General features: G+C 42.3%; 1 protein-coding gene across 4 annotated transcripts in view; it reads left to right on the top strand.

Annotated features, from left to right (window-relative positions):
* Positions 1-12,586, top strand: part of msh3 (mutS homolog 3 (E. coli)) — a 288,075-nt gene extending 275,489 nt beyond the window's left edge. For all 4 annotated transcript variants that reach the window (XM_087999818.1, XM_087999815.1, XM_087999807.1 and 1 more), the window contains exon 24: positions 11,575-12,586. In XM_087999818.1, coding sequence (XP_087855944.1) covers positions 11,575-11,656 — 82 coding nt within the window. In that variant the 3' untranslated portion in view covers positions 11,657-12,586. The remainder of the gene's footprint in view (positions 1-11,574) is intronic.
* Positions 12,587-18,963: the final 6,377 nt, after the last annotated feature.

The raw sequence follows: 18,963 nt of genomic DNA, 5'->3' as shown, positions 1-18,963 counted from the left end.
GTTGTAAAATGGAACTGTTTCTAAATTTGTTTTCTTCAGCCAACCACAGTTTGTTGGTGATCATGATTGAAATGTAACTTTCCACATTATGGTTCTCAGTCCTCGGTGAGGATTAACTGTGTTTAATTTGGTCCACAGTGAATCTTTGCCATTTTTTATCCTATTATAAAATACTGCATCTAAGAATAATTTGAATGGTGCAGTTTTCTGGCCCCATGTTACATTCACCAGTAGCTGATTATGCATTTGACACCAGTACAGTAAGTGTGTTAGTGAATCTTATGACAATATCACAAATATTTTACTTTGTCTTGCTGGTATGAATTCTCAAATTATACATATTTTGATAACATTCAAATATTCTTTGTGACATATCTGTTTGAGGCTGGCTTTGAAGATGTTAAATCACCCAGAGTATTTTCAACCACCTAAAGTATATCCCAATGCTTATACCGTTCATGACCGGCAGTGACATTTCTAAATAAATGGGAGATTGGTGGGTGACTGCCAACTTGGTGAATAAAAATTATCCTCACAAGGTGTCAACACATGACATTAAATATATTTTAGAAAGTCTTTACCCCACGTAGCTAAGATCAGTAATCTTCACTCACAGCACTCGTAAGGGCGGCACGGTGGCTCAGTGGTTAGCACTGTTGCCTCACAGCGCCAGAGACCTGGGTTCAATTCCAGCCTCGGGCGACTGTGCAAACTCCACACAGACATTCTCCCCGTGTCTGTGTGGGTTTCCTCCATGTTGCCCCGGTTTCCTCCCACAATCCAAAGATGTGCAGGTTAGGTGAATTGGCCATGCTAATTTGCCTATAGTGTTCATGGATGCATAGATTAGGTACAATGGTCTGTGGTAAATGGAGAGTAGTAGGGGAACGGGTCTGGGTGGGTTACTCTTCAGAGACTTGGTGTGGACTGGTTGGGCCGAAGGGCCTGTTTCCACACTGTAGGGATTCTATGATTAACTCCTTCATGTGAATGATGGCTCTGTCCTCAAAACATGAATTATCAACTTGCAAAATGCTAATTGTATACCAGGCTTCATCCATGAGGTAAGAGATAGAATCCCATTAAAGAAATTCTCTAAATTGAATGGGTGAAAGCAGAAAGACACGGATTCATAATTTTTGAAATGATCAAGGATTTCAGGCATTAAAGAACTCAGCTCCGTATTCTTGTGCAATTTTCCTATATAATCCATTTTCAGATGGGGCCTTTGCAGAATGAAAATTTTCCAAGATCTTTTTCTAGGATGATAGCCAAGGAATTAGCCGCAGAAGTGCTGGCTGCCAAATGCTCTTTGATTGCAGTATGTTGGTATGAAAGGCTATAACCAGGTCACTGAGCCATAGAGTTGTAGGAAATCAGCTGATAAAAACTTCTCCCATGTATGTCTGAATATAATCCCTTTGAATAAACCACTGTCATTGAACAAACCACTATTATATAAAAGCCTTTTTTATATAGATACCCTGTCATGTTTCCCAAGGTTAAACCTCTCCAGCAACAAGCCGTTCACACACATTGTAACTAAGCAACAGTAATTCCATAAAATAATCTCCTCACGTTATATTTAAGTACTAACTTAATGCTACCAGCTCTCACAATCAGTCCTTTTTAGTTTCAATTGGCTGAAGTATGCTGCAGGGATTAAGAAAGTGACACCATTTCTGGATCTAGGCTCCATCTGCTTCCCAATCCTGTCTGTCAGTATAATTTTGCAGGAAGTGGCCAATTGGTAGGCTGCCTTCATGTTTGCTATCTGATTAAGGATGGCGGGTGGCACATAAATACAGGAGGGCCCATTAAAAGAGTTGAGGGGGCTGCTGGCCATTGAGAAAGCTGGGTGGTGTTAATGCAGATGGAGAGTAAGGATACCAATTGACAGCAGCACTCAGCTCATGATGGAATTGGCAATCCACAGCACAGGGGCAATGGATGCAAATCCTACATGTGCCTGCAGATGTGCTATAAGAACTATCTATTCCTTCAAGTACTGAGTCTTAAATTCTGACAGTGGTGCTCTGACTTCATTCTTGTAAGACAGTGAGTTGTAGTTGTAGAGGTATAACATTCAGTTTAATTGGTCTCTCCATTGTCTGAGGTAGTAAATCATATTGTATGGGAGGTTGCTATGTGCAAGCTCAGCTTTCAACAAAGTGGTCAGAGATGGGAGCTTTTCAAGGAGCTAGCTCAATGTACTTTTCTAAGGTTTTGGCAGGGCTCTGTACCTTTAAAATACCTCCAAGGTGTTTGGGAAAACTTCCCAGTGTCATACATTAAAAGGGAGTTCAGGTAAATGTTTAACTTGGTGCCTGTTGTTGTAGACCATCTGCCAGACGTAGAGAGAGCCCAATTTACATTTGACAATAAATCTGCAATGCCCATTTTGTGCCGAGGTGGAATGTTGTGCACTTGGCCATCATAAGGCTCCACCAAAGTTAATCCTTCATTGTTCAAATGTAACAGATTTTCAAACACCATTAGACCCAGGGTCGGTTGTGGGTATGTTTTGAAACTAGTATGTCAGTATCCAAACCCTTCCAGAATACAAAGCCATTTGTAAAAGAAGGGCAAAGGTGATCAGATTTGTTTCCAATTAACTGCCAGTTAAGGTCAGTATAGAACTCAGTGACAGTCTGGAAGGGCCAGAAGGAGGTTTTCAAAGTGAACAGGAAGAGTGAACCATCTTGAGACATGTGGAGGATTGCAAGGAGCCATAATATAGTGCTCCTGCTGTATTCAAATGTTGAAAGAAGATGGTTGTTCAACTTGACCTCTTCAACTGGTGGTATAATGTTGCCATCACTGACAAAGCGAGTCAAGTGTTTAACTGTTTGGTCACTGTGAGGCTATAGGCCTTCTGCTCTGCTGTCCGCTCCAATCTACAAGGTTGAGTATGGCCAGCCATGACTACCCACCTGCTTATGAGTATTGCACTCCAAGTCAGTTCCTGGCCCAGTCAGCACCCAGCAGCACTAACTGGTCAATGAGCTGGATGGTCCAAATTAAGGTTTTGAATTTAATGTAGCACTGCACATCAGTGGGAAGGGTGGGCCTGAAAATGATCAGGTATCTAGTTCTGGATTCCAGACTGAAAATCCAGCCCATTGTTTGGCTGTGCATCACTCTCACTGTTCGTGTGTCTCAAATGACAATAAATCACCAGTGCAGCTGAATTAGGGTTTAAGTCACAAGGTCATTATGTAAGATCATGACTAATCTAAGTTTGGCCTCAACACCACTTTCCTGTCTATTGTATACAAACTTTGTTCTGTAGTTCCAGAATATTGTACATCAGCCTTGAATACGGTCGATGACTTAGTGAACAGTGAACAATGAATTCCAAAGGTACTCCACCCTCTAAGAGAAGAAATTACTCAGCATATCAGTCTTCAAGGAGAGGTCCCACATTGTGAAAATGTGCCATGTGTTTCCTGATTCATCCACAAGGGGAAACATCTCTCAGCATCTAAGCTGGCAAGCCCCTTCATAATATTACTTTTCATCCTTCCAAACTCCAAAGAGTTTAGGTTCTACCAACTCACCCTTTTCTCATAAAACAATGTTTTTATCCCAGGAATCAACATAATTAACCCTTTCTTAACTGCCACCAATGCAAATGTGTCCATTTCTAATTAAGACGCCCAAACTGTGCAGTCAGTACTTTTGGTGTGTTCGCATTATTTACATTTACAATTGCACATTTGTAGTGAGACATCCCTACTTTTATGCTCCATTCCTTTGCAATAAAGGTCAGCATATGATTTGTCTTGCTGTTTGCTTACTGTACCTACCTGCTGGCTTTTTGGGTTTTGTTTATCTGGGCACCCATGGCACTTTGTGCTACACCATTCTGTAGTCTGTCACCATTTAAGTAATATAGAACTTGTGCATTCTTCTTACCCTAAAGTGGATTACCTCATATTTTCCTGCGTTGGCTCCCATTTGCCATGTTTTTGACCACTCACTTGACAAGTTGCTTTTTCAACTATCTTTGTATCCCAAGCAAATTTGGTTCCAATATGATTAGTTCATTATTCACATTATTCATATAGACTAGACATAGTGGATGCCCCAATATTGATCCCTGTGACACCTCACTAGTTTGCCATCATGAGGATGAGCTATTTACTTCAAAACTGTTTACTGTTTTTAGCCCATCCTCTATCCATGCCAATCTTCAAGAAACCTTTTAAGTAGCAGCTTACTGAATGCTTTATGGAGATAACATTTCTTTTACATTCATTGTCATAGGACATGGGCACCAGTTCATATTTCCCACCTATAATTGCTTTTCAGAAGGTGATTGTGAGCTGCCTTCATAAAGTGCTGCAATTCATTATGTGTGGGTACATCATAACGCTGTTACGGTGAGACTTCCAGGATTTTGACCCAGCGATATATTTCCAAATTAGGATGGTGAGTGGCTTAGAGGGGAACTTGAAGGTGATGGTGTTCCCATGTATCCGCTGCCCTTGTCCTTCTAGATGGAGGTGGTTGTGGGTTTGGAAGCTGCTGTCTTTGGAGCCTTTCTGCAGTGCATGGTACATACTGCTGATACTGAGCTTTAGTGGTGGTGGGAGTGAATGTTTGTAGATATGGTGCCAATCAAGCAGGTTGCTGTGTCTTAGATGATATCATGCTTCTGAATGTTGTATCAGAGAGGTCATGAACAGTGTTGAACATTGTGCAAACACAGGCAAACATCCCCATTCTGACCTTATGCTAAAGGGAAGATTATTATGAGTTACCTGAAGATGTGCCAGGTATGACTCCAACCAGCTGAGCATTTCCCCCACTTCCCACTGATTCTAATATTATTATTGCTAAGATAATGCTGTTTGACAACATTATTGTTAACACAATCTATCAATTTACTGGTGATCTAGGGTAGACTGATGAGGTGGTAGTTGGTTGTATTGGATATGTCCTTTTTTTCTGTAAAGGACATACTTGGGCATTCCACATTGTTGAGTAGATGCCAGTGTTATAGCTGAACTGGAGTCCATCACCTCTAGCTCCTGTGCCAGTTTCCACCAATAGAAGTGTAATTAGGCTGATTTCCAGGAGGGTTGTGTGAGAACACCAGCCATTGCTTTAAATTGCTGTCTCCCAAAGGCTACAGTTCGCAGATTCTCTCTGCAGTATCCCCAGAGAGAAATGAACCTTGTCATTATGCCTTAGGAAAAGAAAATCTAAGGTAAACAGAATTGTTATGGATTTCAACTTGGATAGGAAGAGTTACATAACACATTCACACCTGCAAAACTCATAAATAATTTCATAACCTTCCTATATGGATTAAGTTCAAAGTTAAATTTAACAAGTGGCTGCAAATGCCATTACAGAAGGCTGCTTTTGGGAATAGTCATGATCGAACACTCCCCTCTACCACCAATCCCGCACACCACCCCCCAACCCAGCCAACTACTAAACAAAAAAGGATTAAGCCATTCACTTTTTGATATCATTCAACATTCATGAAATATCCATTGAGATGTGTTCTTTAGTGTGAGACCAAGGTTACCATGCCTGGTATTATAGTCTTCTTCAGTCATCATGTTGTTTTCCATCGATCTCCTCAGCATTGTGGGGAGGCCAAAAGCTTTCTCTTTCCAAGTGTATTCATTTGCTCCATGAAATGCCATGTTCTGTGAGCTCACTAATAGTCAGAGACACAAGATTTCCAGTGAGACATTTCAAAGTAACTAATTACCTTTAGGCCTTAAGAAGTTCACTCTCAGAGTGGAAACACTTCACTGATGTTCATTTTGTTTCTACCCCAGAGACTTCCTCATATATTTCCCAAACTGCTTTTTTCCTTCTCCATTTCAAAAAGAAAACACAATAAGCTGAACTCTGAGAGAGTTCATCATTGGTGAAGGTTTTATACTTTATTTGCTCACAGGCTGTAGAACCTTTGCATTTTGTCTCTTCTCAGCATAACTGATTAAAAACACATGTATAGAATTTTTAAGAAAATAAGTTATTCCACATATCTCAGCATATGAATCATATTGATATTGCAAATGTTGCTGTAGTGTTGTTGGTTTTGCTAATTTACAAGCACAGTGATCAAAAAATAAGGATATTTAGAACAAGAGTAGAATATTCAGTCCCACACTTCATTCATCCATTTAATAAAAATATGATTGGTTCAATTGTTATTTACCTGCCTTTGTTCCATATCCTTTGATTGTCTTACGTAACAAACATCTACAGACTTTAGCTAGGACTGAAATCATTAGGTCTGGTCCTGCCATTGGCCCAAACCCTAGTCCCTGACTTGAGCCCAGAACCCTGATTATTGGACCCTGATGAACGCACTCCCAACCCCACCAAAGCCCTACACCTCAGTTGTAAAAGCAGTATGGATCAGGTCTACTTTGAGAAATGCAAATAATACTTACATGAATGAGAACTGCCGGGTTGTTGATCATATTTTGTCACCAGCATTGAACATTGCTGTTCCTGACGATCAGAGCAGGGCTGTTGTTATCTTCCAGCATTAACCTTGGTGGAGTTTATGGTGATAGTGGGAGGAATGTAATTTGCATGTGGCACACAGACTAGAACATAATTGTTTCCCCAGTGCCCAGCTGCCCAATACAGACAGAACCTGGCACGTGTTCAATATTAGATTAGGGAAGGGATAGCACCTTCCCCCCTGTGCTTAAGGGCCAGTCAAATTTATTTTTGAAAATTACCCTATTTTCCAGGGAGCCAACTTGACAAGTTTGGTCAGACACAGTTCCAACCAGCTGGCCAGTACTCTTCACTGCACTGGGCTGGATCTTACACTTTTTTAGATTAAGTACGAGTCAAGTCAGATTGTGAGGAGTGATCATCCTCATGAACTTCAGTGAGCTTTCTCATTGTATCTTACCAAATTAATTACCTAGTTGCGCCCCTATAGTTTCTCACATCCGATTTTCATCTCTTACCACGTGCTCTGTGGAACTCACCACTCAGTGGAAATCCTGGAGTTCACTGGCATTGCTTTGCACCATCTTTTAAAAGGCTGTGCACCCAGACAAGCAGAGTCCAGTGCTGTCCTCCATCATTCCTCACATTTCCCCTGGATCTGGTAGACAAGGAGAAACCGCTTTGTGGACAGGCTCCTGGAGGTCCTGCTGGATGAGATGGTGCTGAACACAGGACTTCATCCTCCCAGCAGTAGACACTGCGGCACTATTGTCTGAGATTGCCACCAGGGTTAAATCTCGGACATCTGGAGCAATGCTTACCCAGCACTGGAGGAGGAAGATCAGTGACATTCTCCACTTGGCCAGGGTAAGTTCCAACACCTTCTCTCCGATTCCTCACACTCAGTATCCTCTACTGCTGTATCCAACTCCCATCCAAGTTTGGTGCTCTATCACTTTCATTATTATCTGAAACATCTTCCCTCCCTCGCTGTCACTGCCCTATTCCCTGACAGCACTGACTCTGCATGCCCTCTGTAATGCTTACTCATTCACTTTGGACGCTTTCCACCTGTACCAACAGTAATAACTGGGCCACTGACTTCCATCTCCTGCCCCTCTCATTCCAGGAGGAAAACAGCCCACTACAGAGCATAAAGTTTTAAGATGGGTAGTGGGCTGCCCACCATTCTGCTCCTTACCCTTTATGAGGAGGGCATTCTGAATCTGACTGCCCCAAGCAGGGCCTGGACTAGTGTCGGTGGTTACCCTTAGCCGACAATGTCAGGAACTCCTGAGTGAAGTCCATCTTCCTTGACTTGACCAAAGCCTAAAGCTAACTATGACAAGATTAAGACCTCTGTGTTTGAGCTAAACTGCAAGATAGAAGGAATATGAGCCCAGTATCTCTGGCTGAGAGGGCATAGTGCAAAACAAAAGACACTACAAGGCAGGATGCTGTGAGCATCCAGACAGGCTCAGAGTGAACGAGCACCATGAGAATGAGCAAAGAGCCTGGAGATGCAGCCTGCTGCATTCCATGAGTATGGTGAGTTCACTGAGTGCAGAGTCATTGGTACAGCATTACAATGATTGTTTCCAGTGCTGCCCAAGGTGCAGCATTAAAGTGCAGTAGCATCTTGTAAGTGGATTGGAAGTGTGCCATGAGGAGGCTGGTTAATATTGCGCGCCAGTGTTTGTGGATGTGGAGTGCATGCGGCTGGTGCCATGGATTGTGCCCTGAGGGTTTGATGCTGCTTTCCAACATGGAGGTTGTGGCTAACTGGACCTGTCTGATATCTGCTCTAATTTCCATGTTGAGTATCCCAAAGTCTAGTTTGTTGGGCAACTTTGGTAAATTCAGAACCTGAATATTAATGAGGCAAGTTGGCCAAAAATATAAAGGAGGATAGTAAAAGCTTTTTTAGGTATGTGAAAGGCAAAAAAATGGTTAAGACTAAAATTGGGGCCTTGAAGACAGAAACAGGGGAATATATTACGGGGAACAAAGAAATGGCAGAAGAATTGAATTGGTACTTCAGATCTGCGTTCACTGGGGAAGACACAAGCAATCTCCCTGAGGTAACAGTGGCTGAAGAACCTGAACTTAAGGAAATTTATATTTGCCAGCAATTGGTGTTGGAGAGACTGTTAGGTCTGAAGGTTGATAAGTCCCTGGGGCCTGATGGTCTACATCCCAGGGTACTGAAGGAGGTGGCTCGAGAAATTGTGGATGCATTGGTGATAATTTTCCAGAGTTCGATAGAGTTGGGATCAGTTCCTGCAGATTGGAGGGTGGCTAATGTTGTACCACTTTTTAAGAAAGGTGGGAGAGAGAAAGCAGGAAATTATAGACCAGTTAGTCTGACCTCAGTGGTGGGAAAGATGCTGGAGTGTATTATAAAGGATGAAATTACGACACATCTGGATAGTAGTAACAGGATAGGTCAGAGTTAGCATGGATTTATGAAGGGGAAATCATGCTTGACTAATCTTCTGGAATCTTTTGAGGATGTAACTCTGAAGATGGACGAGGGAGATCCAGTAGATGCAGTGTACCTGGACTTTCAGAAAGCTTTTGATAAAGTCCCACATAGGAGGGTAGTGAGCAAAATTAGGGCACATGGTATTGGGGGCAAAGTACTAACTTGGATTGAAAGTTGGTTGGCTGACAGGAAACAAAGAGTAGTGATAAACGTTAATGATACGTTATATGTTAATGATATAGAAGATGGTATTAGTAATAACATTAGCAAATTTGCTGATGAAACTAAGCTGGGTGGCAGGGTGAAATGTGAGGAGGATGTTAGGAGATTACAGGGTGACCTGGATAGGTTAGGTGAGTGGTCAGATGCATGGCAGATGCAGTTTAATGTGGATAAATGTATGGTTATCCACTTTGGTGGCAAGAACAGAAAGGCAGATTACTACCTAAATGGAATCAATTTAGGTAAAGGGGCAGTACAAAGAGATCTGGGTGTTCTTGTACACCAGTCAATGAAGGTAAACATGCAGGTACAGCAGGTAGTGAAGAAGGCTAATAGCATGCTGGCCTTCATAACAAGAGGGATTGAGTATAGAAGCAAAGAGGTTCTTCTGCAGCTGTACAGGGCCCTGGTGAGACCACACCTGGAGTACTGTGTGCAGTTCTGGTCTCCAAATTTGAGGAAAGACATTCTGGCTATTGAGGGAGTGCAGCGTAGGTTCACGAGGTCAATTCCTGGAATGGCGGGACTTCCTTACGCTGAAAGACTGGAGCGACTGGGCTTGTATACCCTTGAGTTTAGAAGACTGAGAGGGGATCTGATTGAGACATATAAGATTATTAAAGGATTGGACACCCTGGAGGCAGGAAACATGTTTCCGCTGATGGGTAAGTGCTGAACCAGAGGACACAGCTTAAAAATATGGGGTAGACCATTTAGGACAGAGATGAGGAGAAACTTCTTCACCCAGAGAGTGGTGGCTGGGTGGAATGCTCTGCCGCAGAGGGCAGTGGAGGCCCAGTCTCTGGATTTATTTAAGAAAGAGTTGGATAGAGCTCTCAAGGATAGTGGAATCGAGGGTTATGGAGATAAGGCAAGAACAGAATACTGATTAAGGATGATCAGCCATGGTGGTGCAGCCTCGAAGGGCAGAATGGCCTACTCCTGCACCTGTTGTCTATTGTCCATTGTTGGCCCTCAACGAGATATTTAACAAGTGCTAATCCCTGCCAGTAGCCGCTGTCAGATGAGAATCTCACCACACCACTTGTGAAAATAGGAATGAGAAGATCTCGACGTTGAGCTGGGCCTTGTTACTCTTGTGGTCTGATTCTGCCACAAGTCTCTCTATAGGCCACATTACTCCCATTTGTATAAGATTCCGCCCACTAGTGGTGTTAGTCTATTATCATCACAGCAGAGCAACACTTCATCCCAATTTAGCCGTCCACTAATCCTTGCTTTATAAGGAACAGGTGGAAATTCTACTAGAACAAGAGAGCCCAGAAAATCCTGGAAACCGCTGAGACCTGGCACAGTCAAGTCTCATGTTCTTTCCGGTGGATTCCACCAATAAGTAACAGGTTTCAGCTACATATAAATCCCAGTGAAGCACTGGAAAGTTTGGAGACTATTATGTTTAATACCAGATGTAAATAATATTACGTGAATGTAAGTTATAGACATACAAGTAGATTACGCAGATTCTCAAGCCTATGCTGCTATTTAATAAGATTTTAACTGAACTTCTGTAGCAACCGCATGTGGTATTGCTATTTTCTGATACCTTTAGTGCCAATAACACGTCAATCTTACTCTTGAGTACCTTCATTGACTAGGCATCCCCAGTCTTTGGTGGAGAATCTCAAAGGTTCACAATTTTATCCTTTTGAGTGGATAGAGGTTTCCTTTTCACATTTCTGAGTGGCAGGGATACTGGTGAGTGGTAAACAAATGTGTGTTACAGTGCAGATATGTAACAGCTATCATGTTAATGCTTCAGAACTACTTCCAATTTTGTGGCAAATTCCACGGCATAATCAGCAGGTAATAAGTTACTTGGCTGTGAGCTGGAATTTATGTGGTTCTTTGAACAGTTAGTTGACCTCTGTGTGCTGGGTCCTCCCTAACAGCTGAGTAAGGGTTATGATTCGGAGATGCCGGTATTAGACTGGGGTGTACAATGTTAAAAATCACACAACACCAGGTTATAGTCCAACAGGTTTAATTGGAAGCACTAGCTTTCGGAGCGCCGCTCCTTCATCAGGTGATTGTGTGTGTAGATGACCATAAAATGACATTAGCAACGTGGGCAGAAAAATTGTTCAGCCCCCATGAAGGTATCAGTAAAGGAGATTGAAAGCTATCAAACAATGTTTGGTAATATGCTTTGTTATTGACTTACATTTATCTGGGGTAAAACCGTTTATATTTACTCCAAATATGGATTCTTATCTGTTGTAATTGCTAAGACAATCAAGACATTGTTCCCACATCCTTGTGGGATTTACACCACATCTTCAAAGAAAAACATATAATTAGTTACAAAAACCTTTTTTAACACTTCCATTGTGTTTGTCATATAAATTACAGCCAATTCTTAATGCCACATGTACAATCTGTCACCCTGTTATTATTATTTCTTGTAGGAAGAAAATGAAATCCTTCTTTGAAGTCTGGAGAATAAATGAAGGGAAAGAACTGATGGATTGGGTGATGGTGAATAAGTAGAGATTACTTGTTCCTGTTTTTTAAAATAAATACATGGATATGAGATGCTGATCTCCTACTTGTGTGTGTTTGGTTTCAAGGGAAACTTGGGATTTTGCTTCACACCCATTGAAAGAAATACTCAATTGCACTGTCCTTGTAGGTAGTTGTACTCTGTCCCAGCTTTGTTCTTATTTACATTCTCCATGTAAATCCTACAGTACAAGATAAATATAGGTAAGGAAGTACAATTAACACATCTGGGCTCATTCATCCAGCAAAACTACTGCGTCCTCATTTCGTTCATATCATCCAACCATTTCTGAAATGATTTATAAGGCTTTTTTTGCCTTTACTTGCACTGAAAATGGAATAGATGTGTATCAAGAAAATTCTGATGTCACTGATAAATTTCAGCAGTCTGAACAGTGCTCATTGCCTTAAATCATACAGTCTTGACATGTTTTTATAACCTTTGGCCAATTTTATAAAGGTGTTGCCAGAACTTTTGTCTTGGAAAGAATCCCTAAACATCAATACAGACCACACTGTTCAACGCAGGATCCAGATTACATTTTGTACCTTTCTAAATAAGAGAAGCTACTGATTCCCTTTCCCCTCTGCTCGGCTTTTGCTTCCTAAATGCTGTGAAGTTGAAATAAAGCAAACTTTTAAAATAAAATGATGAGTTGGAATAAAGTTATACCATCATTCTTCCTTTATTGCTGCTTGTACAGAGAGCTAAGAAAACAGGACTGTGTGAAAGCCTGCTGCTTTTTAATGGGAATATTATGTTTAACTTGTGCATTTTGTTAGGAATCAGGGGAAAAAAAATCGTGTCTGCCTAAAAACTAATTGTGATACTGTGTTAAATTGGGAAAAAAAAGAACAATTTGTAACCAGTGTAATGTATTGTAAACCAGACCAAATAAATTATAATTTTTTTTCGAATTACTGTTGTTACTGCAATAGTAACAAATTATATATTTCTTTGATATTGCCATACTTTATGAAGGTAGAAACTACTTTCCACTGCGTCTCAGTGGAAACTAACTAGATTATTCCGGAATCTAGTCGTCCCCTATCACCTGGGTTTTAGTGAGCCATTTGACTATGAGGGCCACTGCTATCATATCCACACATTGCTTCACACAATATTTACAAGCATTGAGTTCCAGCGGTTTGATCAGTAGCAGCCAGGATTATATGAACTCTCAACAAAAAAACCAAATGAACCGCAGATGTTAGGAATCAGAAACAAAAACAGGAATTGCTGGAAAAACTCAGCAGATCTGGCAGGATCTGTGGAGAGAAATCAGAGTTCAAGTTTCTGGTCCAATGAACCTTCCTCAGAACTGCTCTGAAGAACGCTCACTGGATCTAATGTTAACTCTGATTTCTCCCGGAGTGGGCGCACTGAAGGGAATTCACACTTGTCCCAACTAAAATCAGAAAAAAATTAAAAATATTCAGATAATCAAGACAGCTTCTGTAGAAAGATAAACCAGATTAATGGATGGATTTTCCCAGGTTAGAGGAGGTGGGTTTGGATGTGTACAGGGAGCTAAATTGCTCGCAATTGACATTGAGTCTGAATGTCACCCACTCTCTGGGTTAACCAGGGTGGGATTGAAAGTGAGCACTATCTATAGGATCTGTCGGGAGACCAGTTAGGAACAGGATTAGGCTAATCAGCCCATCAAGCCTGCCTCTCCACTCAAGATGGCCACGGCTGATTGCACACTTCCATGTCTATTACTCACCCCATTCACACAACCCTGTATGAACTGGTAATCAGCTATCTATCAATCTCTGCCAAAACATACTCAAATGTTGAACTTCCACAGTCTTCTGAAGTAAAGAATTCTGAAGATTCACAACCATCTTCTTATCTCAGACCAAATTCCTCCCTTGTTTGTGGTACCTGGTTCTAGACTCTGCAATCGGGGGGAATATCTATTGTGTCTATCATTGAAACTTGTGAAATATTTAAAATGAAATCACCACTCATTCTCCAAAATTATAGAATACAGGCCCAATTTGTCCAATTTCTTTCAATAGATGAGTCCACCATCCCAGAAACAAGTCTTATGAACCTTTGCACTCCTCTGTGGAAATAATATCTTTGCTGAGATAATGAGATCAAAACTGCATAAAATACTCCAGGTGTGCTCTAACTAAGCTCCCAGACAATTGAAGCAAGACTTCACTACTTCTGTCCTCGGATTGTGATACATAAAAAGCTGATTAAATCTTGCTTGGGGACCTGGATCTTGACCTGTCAGCAAATTACCAGCTGTCCAAGGTGAATACACAGAGGGGAGAACTCAAGTGAAACTGACATGCTGGGCAGCTTTTGATCAGTGAAACTGAAGAGCTCTAGCCATGATCATTCTGAAGCTGTTGGTCATAGCATTTTCTCTGAGTGCTATCATAGCTTCACAGGTGATTGCTGACCTTTTGGAAGGCACTCCACCTGTCTAACCCGTTGCTTGACTCCCCTTCAGCTGGATATCCTTGCTGCCAGCCTACGCTATGAGATGGATGCTTTGCTTGTCCGACGAAGGACACCAGGAGAAAGGTAATCAACATGAGGTGCCACCTGCTCAGCCACACACCAGAATACAGGACTTGGATAAATATAAAGTTTATCGCCATGGTAGCTCAGTGGTTAGCGCTGCTTCCTCACAGCGCCAAGGACCTGGGTCCAGTATCCGCCTCGGGCGACTGCCTGTGTGGAGTTTGTACAGTCTCCCTGTGTCTGTGTGGGGTTCCTCCAAGTGCTCTGGTTTCCTCCCACAATCCAAAAATGTGCAGGTCAGGTGAATTGGCGTGCTAAATTGCCCATAGTGTTCAGGGATGTGTAAGTTGGGTGCATTAGTCAGGAGTAAATGTAGAGTAATAGAGTAGGGAAATAATGGGTCTAGATAAGTTACTCTTCGGAGGGTCACTGTGGACTCGTTGAGCCTAATGGCCTGTTTCCATACTGTAGGGATTGTATGATTCTCGCTGGCAGGAGGCAAGACTCCAACACATAGTGTAGTATAAACACAGTTCTCAGAAAGTACAGCCTCAGCACAAGGGGTTGATCATTTAAGACTGAGCTTTTTTAAAGATAGATTAGATTAGATTAGATTAGATTAGATTACTTACAGTGTGGAAACAGGCCCTTCGGCCCAACAAGTCCACACCGACCCGCTGAAGCGCAACCCACCCATACCCCTACATTTACCCCTTTAACCTAACACTACGGGCAATTTAGCATGGCCAGTTCACCTGACCCGCACATTTTTGGATTGTGGGAGGAAACCGGAGCACCTGGAGGAAACCCACGCAGACACGGGGAGAATGTGCAAACTCCACACAGTCAGTCGCCAAACTTTAGGAAAGCTGAGAACTTTCTTATTCAAAGGATATGAACATTTGGAACTACCTGCCCAGAGAGGGGGATGCATTGTCACTGAACATATTTAGGCTCCCTCACCTGGAAGCTGTGTGTTTGGGCCCTTGAATGCTGAGGACAGAGGAAGTAAACTGGCAGGGGTTACGCCATCTGCGGTTGCAGGAAAAGATGCCATGGGGCTTTGCCTGGGGAGGGAGGGAGGAGGTTGGTGGTGGCGGTGGTGTTAGGAGTGAAGATGGAGTGGACCAGAGTGTCCCGGAGGAAATGGCACTTATGGAATTCTGACAAGGGAGGGGAGGGGAATATGTGTCTGGTGGCATCTCGCTGGAGGTAGCATGAAATGGCGGCTAATGATCCTCTGGATGTGGGTGTTGGTGGGATGGTAGGTGAGGACAAGAGGGCCCCTATCACTGTTGTGGGAGGCAGGAGAAGGGATGAGGGCTGAAGTGTGGGAAATGGGTTGGACCCAGCCAAGTGCCTTGATAACTGCGGTGCTGGCGAATTTGACTTGATTTTTCGTTGTCATTGAAAAATTTTGTACATTGAAAAATTTTGTTTTGCCAGCAGCTCAGGCAGATCATTAGCAATTAAGGGCATACAGATTATAAAGTGCTTAGACAAAGCGAAGAATATAAGGTTACGGCTGCACCGGAGGTGAAAAAAGCAAGATCAACATTGGCAACATCAGCATTATTTGAAATTAGATTCATTCAGCAGTCTAATAACAACAGGGAAGAAACTGTTCTTGAACCTGTTGGTGCATATGTTCAAGCTTCTGTACCTTCTGCCTGGGAGGGGTCTTTGGTGATGTTGGTGGCAGCCTTGCCATGGCAATGAGAATTGTAAGTGGAATCCATGGATGGGAGGTTGGTTTCTGTGATGGTCTGGACTGTGCACATATCTTTTTGCAGTTTCTAACCCTTGGTTGAGGAAGAAGGTGGACGTTTCGAGGTCCCTTGTCAAAGTTGGCATCATCAGAACAGGTGCAACAGAGACAGAAGAACTGGGAGAGTGGAACAGATTCTTTACAGGAAGCACCTTACAGGGTGAGGATGCATGATCAAGGTAATTGTGGGAGATTGTTGGTTTATAATGGTTATTGGTGGTTGGCCTATCCCCAGAAATGGAATCAGAGATGATGAGGAAGGGAAGGGAGAAGTCTGAGGTAAACCAGGTGCGGGTGAGAACGGAGTGGAAATTGGAAGCAAAAGCAATTAACATTTTCCAATTCTGGACAAGAGAAGGAAGCAGCACTAATGATGTCATCAATATACCAGAGAAAAAGTTGTGGGTAGGGATAGGAGTAGGACTGGAACAAGGAATGTTCTCCATATCCCACAAAGAAGCAGGCATAACTGGGGCCCATGTGGGTACCCAAGGCCACTCCTCTGACCTGAAGAAAGGAGAGGAGTTAAAAGAGTGAGAACAAGCTCAGCCAGGCAGAGGAGGAGGCTGGTGGTGGATGGGGACAGTTCAGGCCTTTTTCCAAGAAGAAGTGGAGAGCCCTGAAACAATGCTGGTGAAGGACAGACGTATAAAGGGATTTTATGTCCATAGTAAAGAGGAGGCGCTGGAACCTTATAAATTTAGTCAGGTTTCTGAACATACATTTTTCTTATTTTTGCCTAACAAGATATCACTCATCAATGTAATTCCAACAAGTTGCCGTCTTAATGGAGGCAGTCCAGAGAAGATCCACTTAGCTGCTCCTGGTTATGGTGGGACTGTCTTGAGGAGAAATTGAGTAGGCTGGACCAGTATTTATTAGGATTTAGAAGAACAAGAGACTATCTTATTGAAACATAAAGGCTTCTTAGGGGACTTGACAGGACAGATATTTTGCCCTTGTGGGAGAATCTGGAAACAGAGGGCCCATTTGAATAAGGCATTGCACATTTAAAACAGAGATGGACAGGAATTTCTTCTCTTGGAAGGTTGTGAATCTGTGGAATTTTTAACCACAGAGGGCTGATGATGCTCTCATTAAGTATATTCAAGGATGTATTGGAAAGATTTTAAATCTGTATGAGAATCAAGGATTATGGGGAAAGGCAGGAAAGTGAGGGGGAGGGATGGTTAAGGATTATAAATTCAGCCATGATCTCATAGAATGTTGGAGCAGATTTGATACACTTGAATGGTCTACTTCTGTGCCTATGTATTATGGTCACCTTATGGCCTTAATGAGTATTTAAGGCATGTTAATGAATGTGAAACAGGTTCCCAACGGGGTTGGGAAGGCACACTTGCCTGAAAGGTTCAGGAAATGTATTACCGGACCTTTAACCAACATCAGGATTGTGAATTTTGGTTTCTTGGCCCCCTCCTGCCTTTCAATGTGCTATGGGTAGACTCAGAAGATACCATCTGTCCTTTCAGACCTTCTCAACATCCAAGGTTCACATTTATTTGACCTCTTTTAGTATGTACTGGTTTTAATATATTGGCTGCTTACAATGTGATCGCCTCTAAACTGGACTTTCAGTCATCTGTTATTTTAATTCTGCAAATTGCTCCCACTCTGACCTTTTAGTCTGCTGCAGTTTTCCAAAGAAGTGGGAGGGATGGTTAAGGATTATAAATTCAGCCATGATCTCATAGAATGTTGGAGCAGATTTGATACACTTGAATGGTCTACTTCTGTGCCTATGTATTATGGTCACCTTATGGCCTTAATGAGTATTTAAGGCATGTTAATGAATGTGAAACAGGTTCCCAACAAGGTTGGGAAGGCACACTTGCCTGAAAGGTTCAGGAAATGTATTACCGGACCTTACCCCAAGCTTGGGGAAGAGTACTTCATCTTTCAACTGGACACTTCTTGTCAACTCAACATTTCGTTCAGCAATTTTCGATTATAACCTCTGACCCATTTATCTTTTGGGTTTATTTGCTTTCTTTTTCCTTTTCATCTCTCTTATTTTCTTTCCTTTGCTTTCAGACAGCAACTATTCAGGCCATGTGATTCACAGATGTCCTATCACCAATTCCTCTTCGGCCTTGCATTATTTAAAAAAAAACTTTATATCATTTAACCTCTCCTGCCATCTGTGCTATCATAAACCTTCGCTTTTGTTCTTCTAAATCCTTTCCACCTTTCCACTTTCTCACAGCTTATTACATTTCTAACTTTTCCCAGTTCTGGCAAAGAGTCATACAGCTTTTGCCACAGATACTATCAGACCTGCTGACTATTTCCAGCTTTTATCTACAGAAGATCAGGAGTCATGACATGCCTCAGGTGGCTCAGGTTCTGATGGCAGTCATTGCTGACATCCATCATATCCTACAACAAGACTTTCTTCCCTGTGAGGCAGGTCACTATACATTGCCAATGAGCAATATGTAGAAAGGTAGTTGCACACTAATAGTGTCACTGGACGAGTAATGCACAACCCTGAGCGAATGTCTGTAGACAAAAAGTTCGAATTCTATCAAGGAGATCAAATTTGAATTCACTAAAAAACTAGCCTAACAGCAGCTGTAACCATGGGGTAGCACAGTATTACAGTGGTTAACAGTGCTGCCTCACAGTGCCAGGGTCCCAGGTTCAATTCCAACCTCTGGGACTGTGTGTGGATTTCCTCTGGGTGCTCCAGTTTCCTCCCACAGTTCAGAGATGTAAGATGGATACAGGTTAGATGGATTGGCCATGCTAAGTTACCCATAGTGTCCGGCGATGTGTAGTCTAGGAGAATTCACCATGGGAAATGCAGGGTTACAGAGATAGGGTGGGTCTGGGTGGGATGCTCTTCAGAGGGTCGGTGAGAACTTGATGGGCCAAATGACCTGCTTCCATACTATAAACGTTCTGTAATTCACTGTCAATTGTCATATAAATCCATCTGATTCAGTAATATCCTTTAAAGAGGGAAATATATTTAGTCTGGCCAATATATGATGCTAGACCCATAACAATACGGAT

This window comes from Chiloscyllium plagiosum, unplaced genomic scaffold, assembly GCF_037043375.1.
Source record: "Chiloscyllium plagiosum isolate Xiang-an unplaced genomic scaffold, Cpla_swu_hap1 HiC_scaffold_2, whole genome shotgun sequence".
Classification (NCBI taxonomy): Eukaryota; Metazoa; Chordata; class Chondrichthyes; order Orectolobiformes; family Hemiscylliidae; genus Chiloscyllium; species Chiloscyllium plagiosum.
Note: the sequence above shows the minus strand (reverse complement) of the source record. Positions and strands in the feature narration are given on the sequence as shown.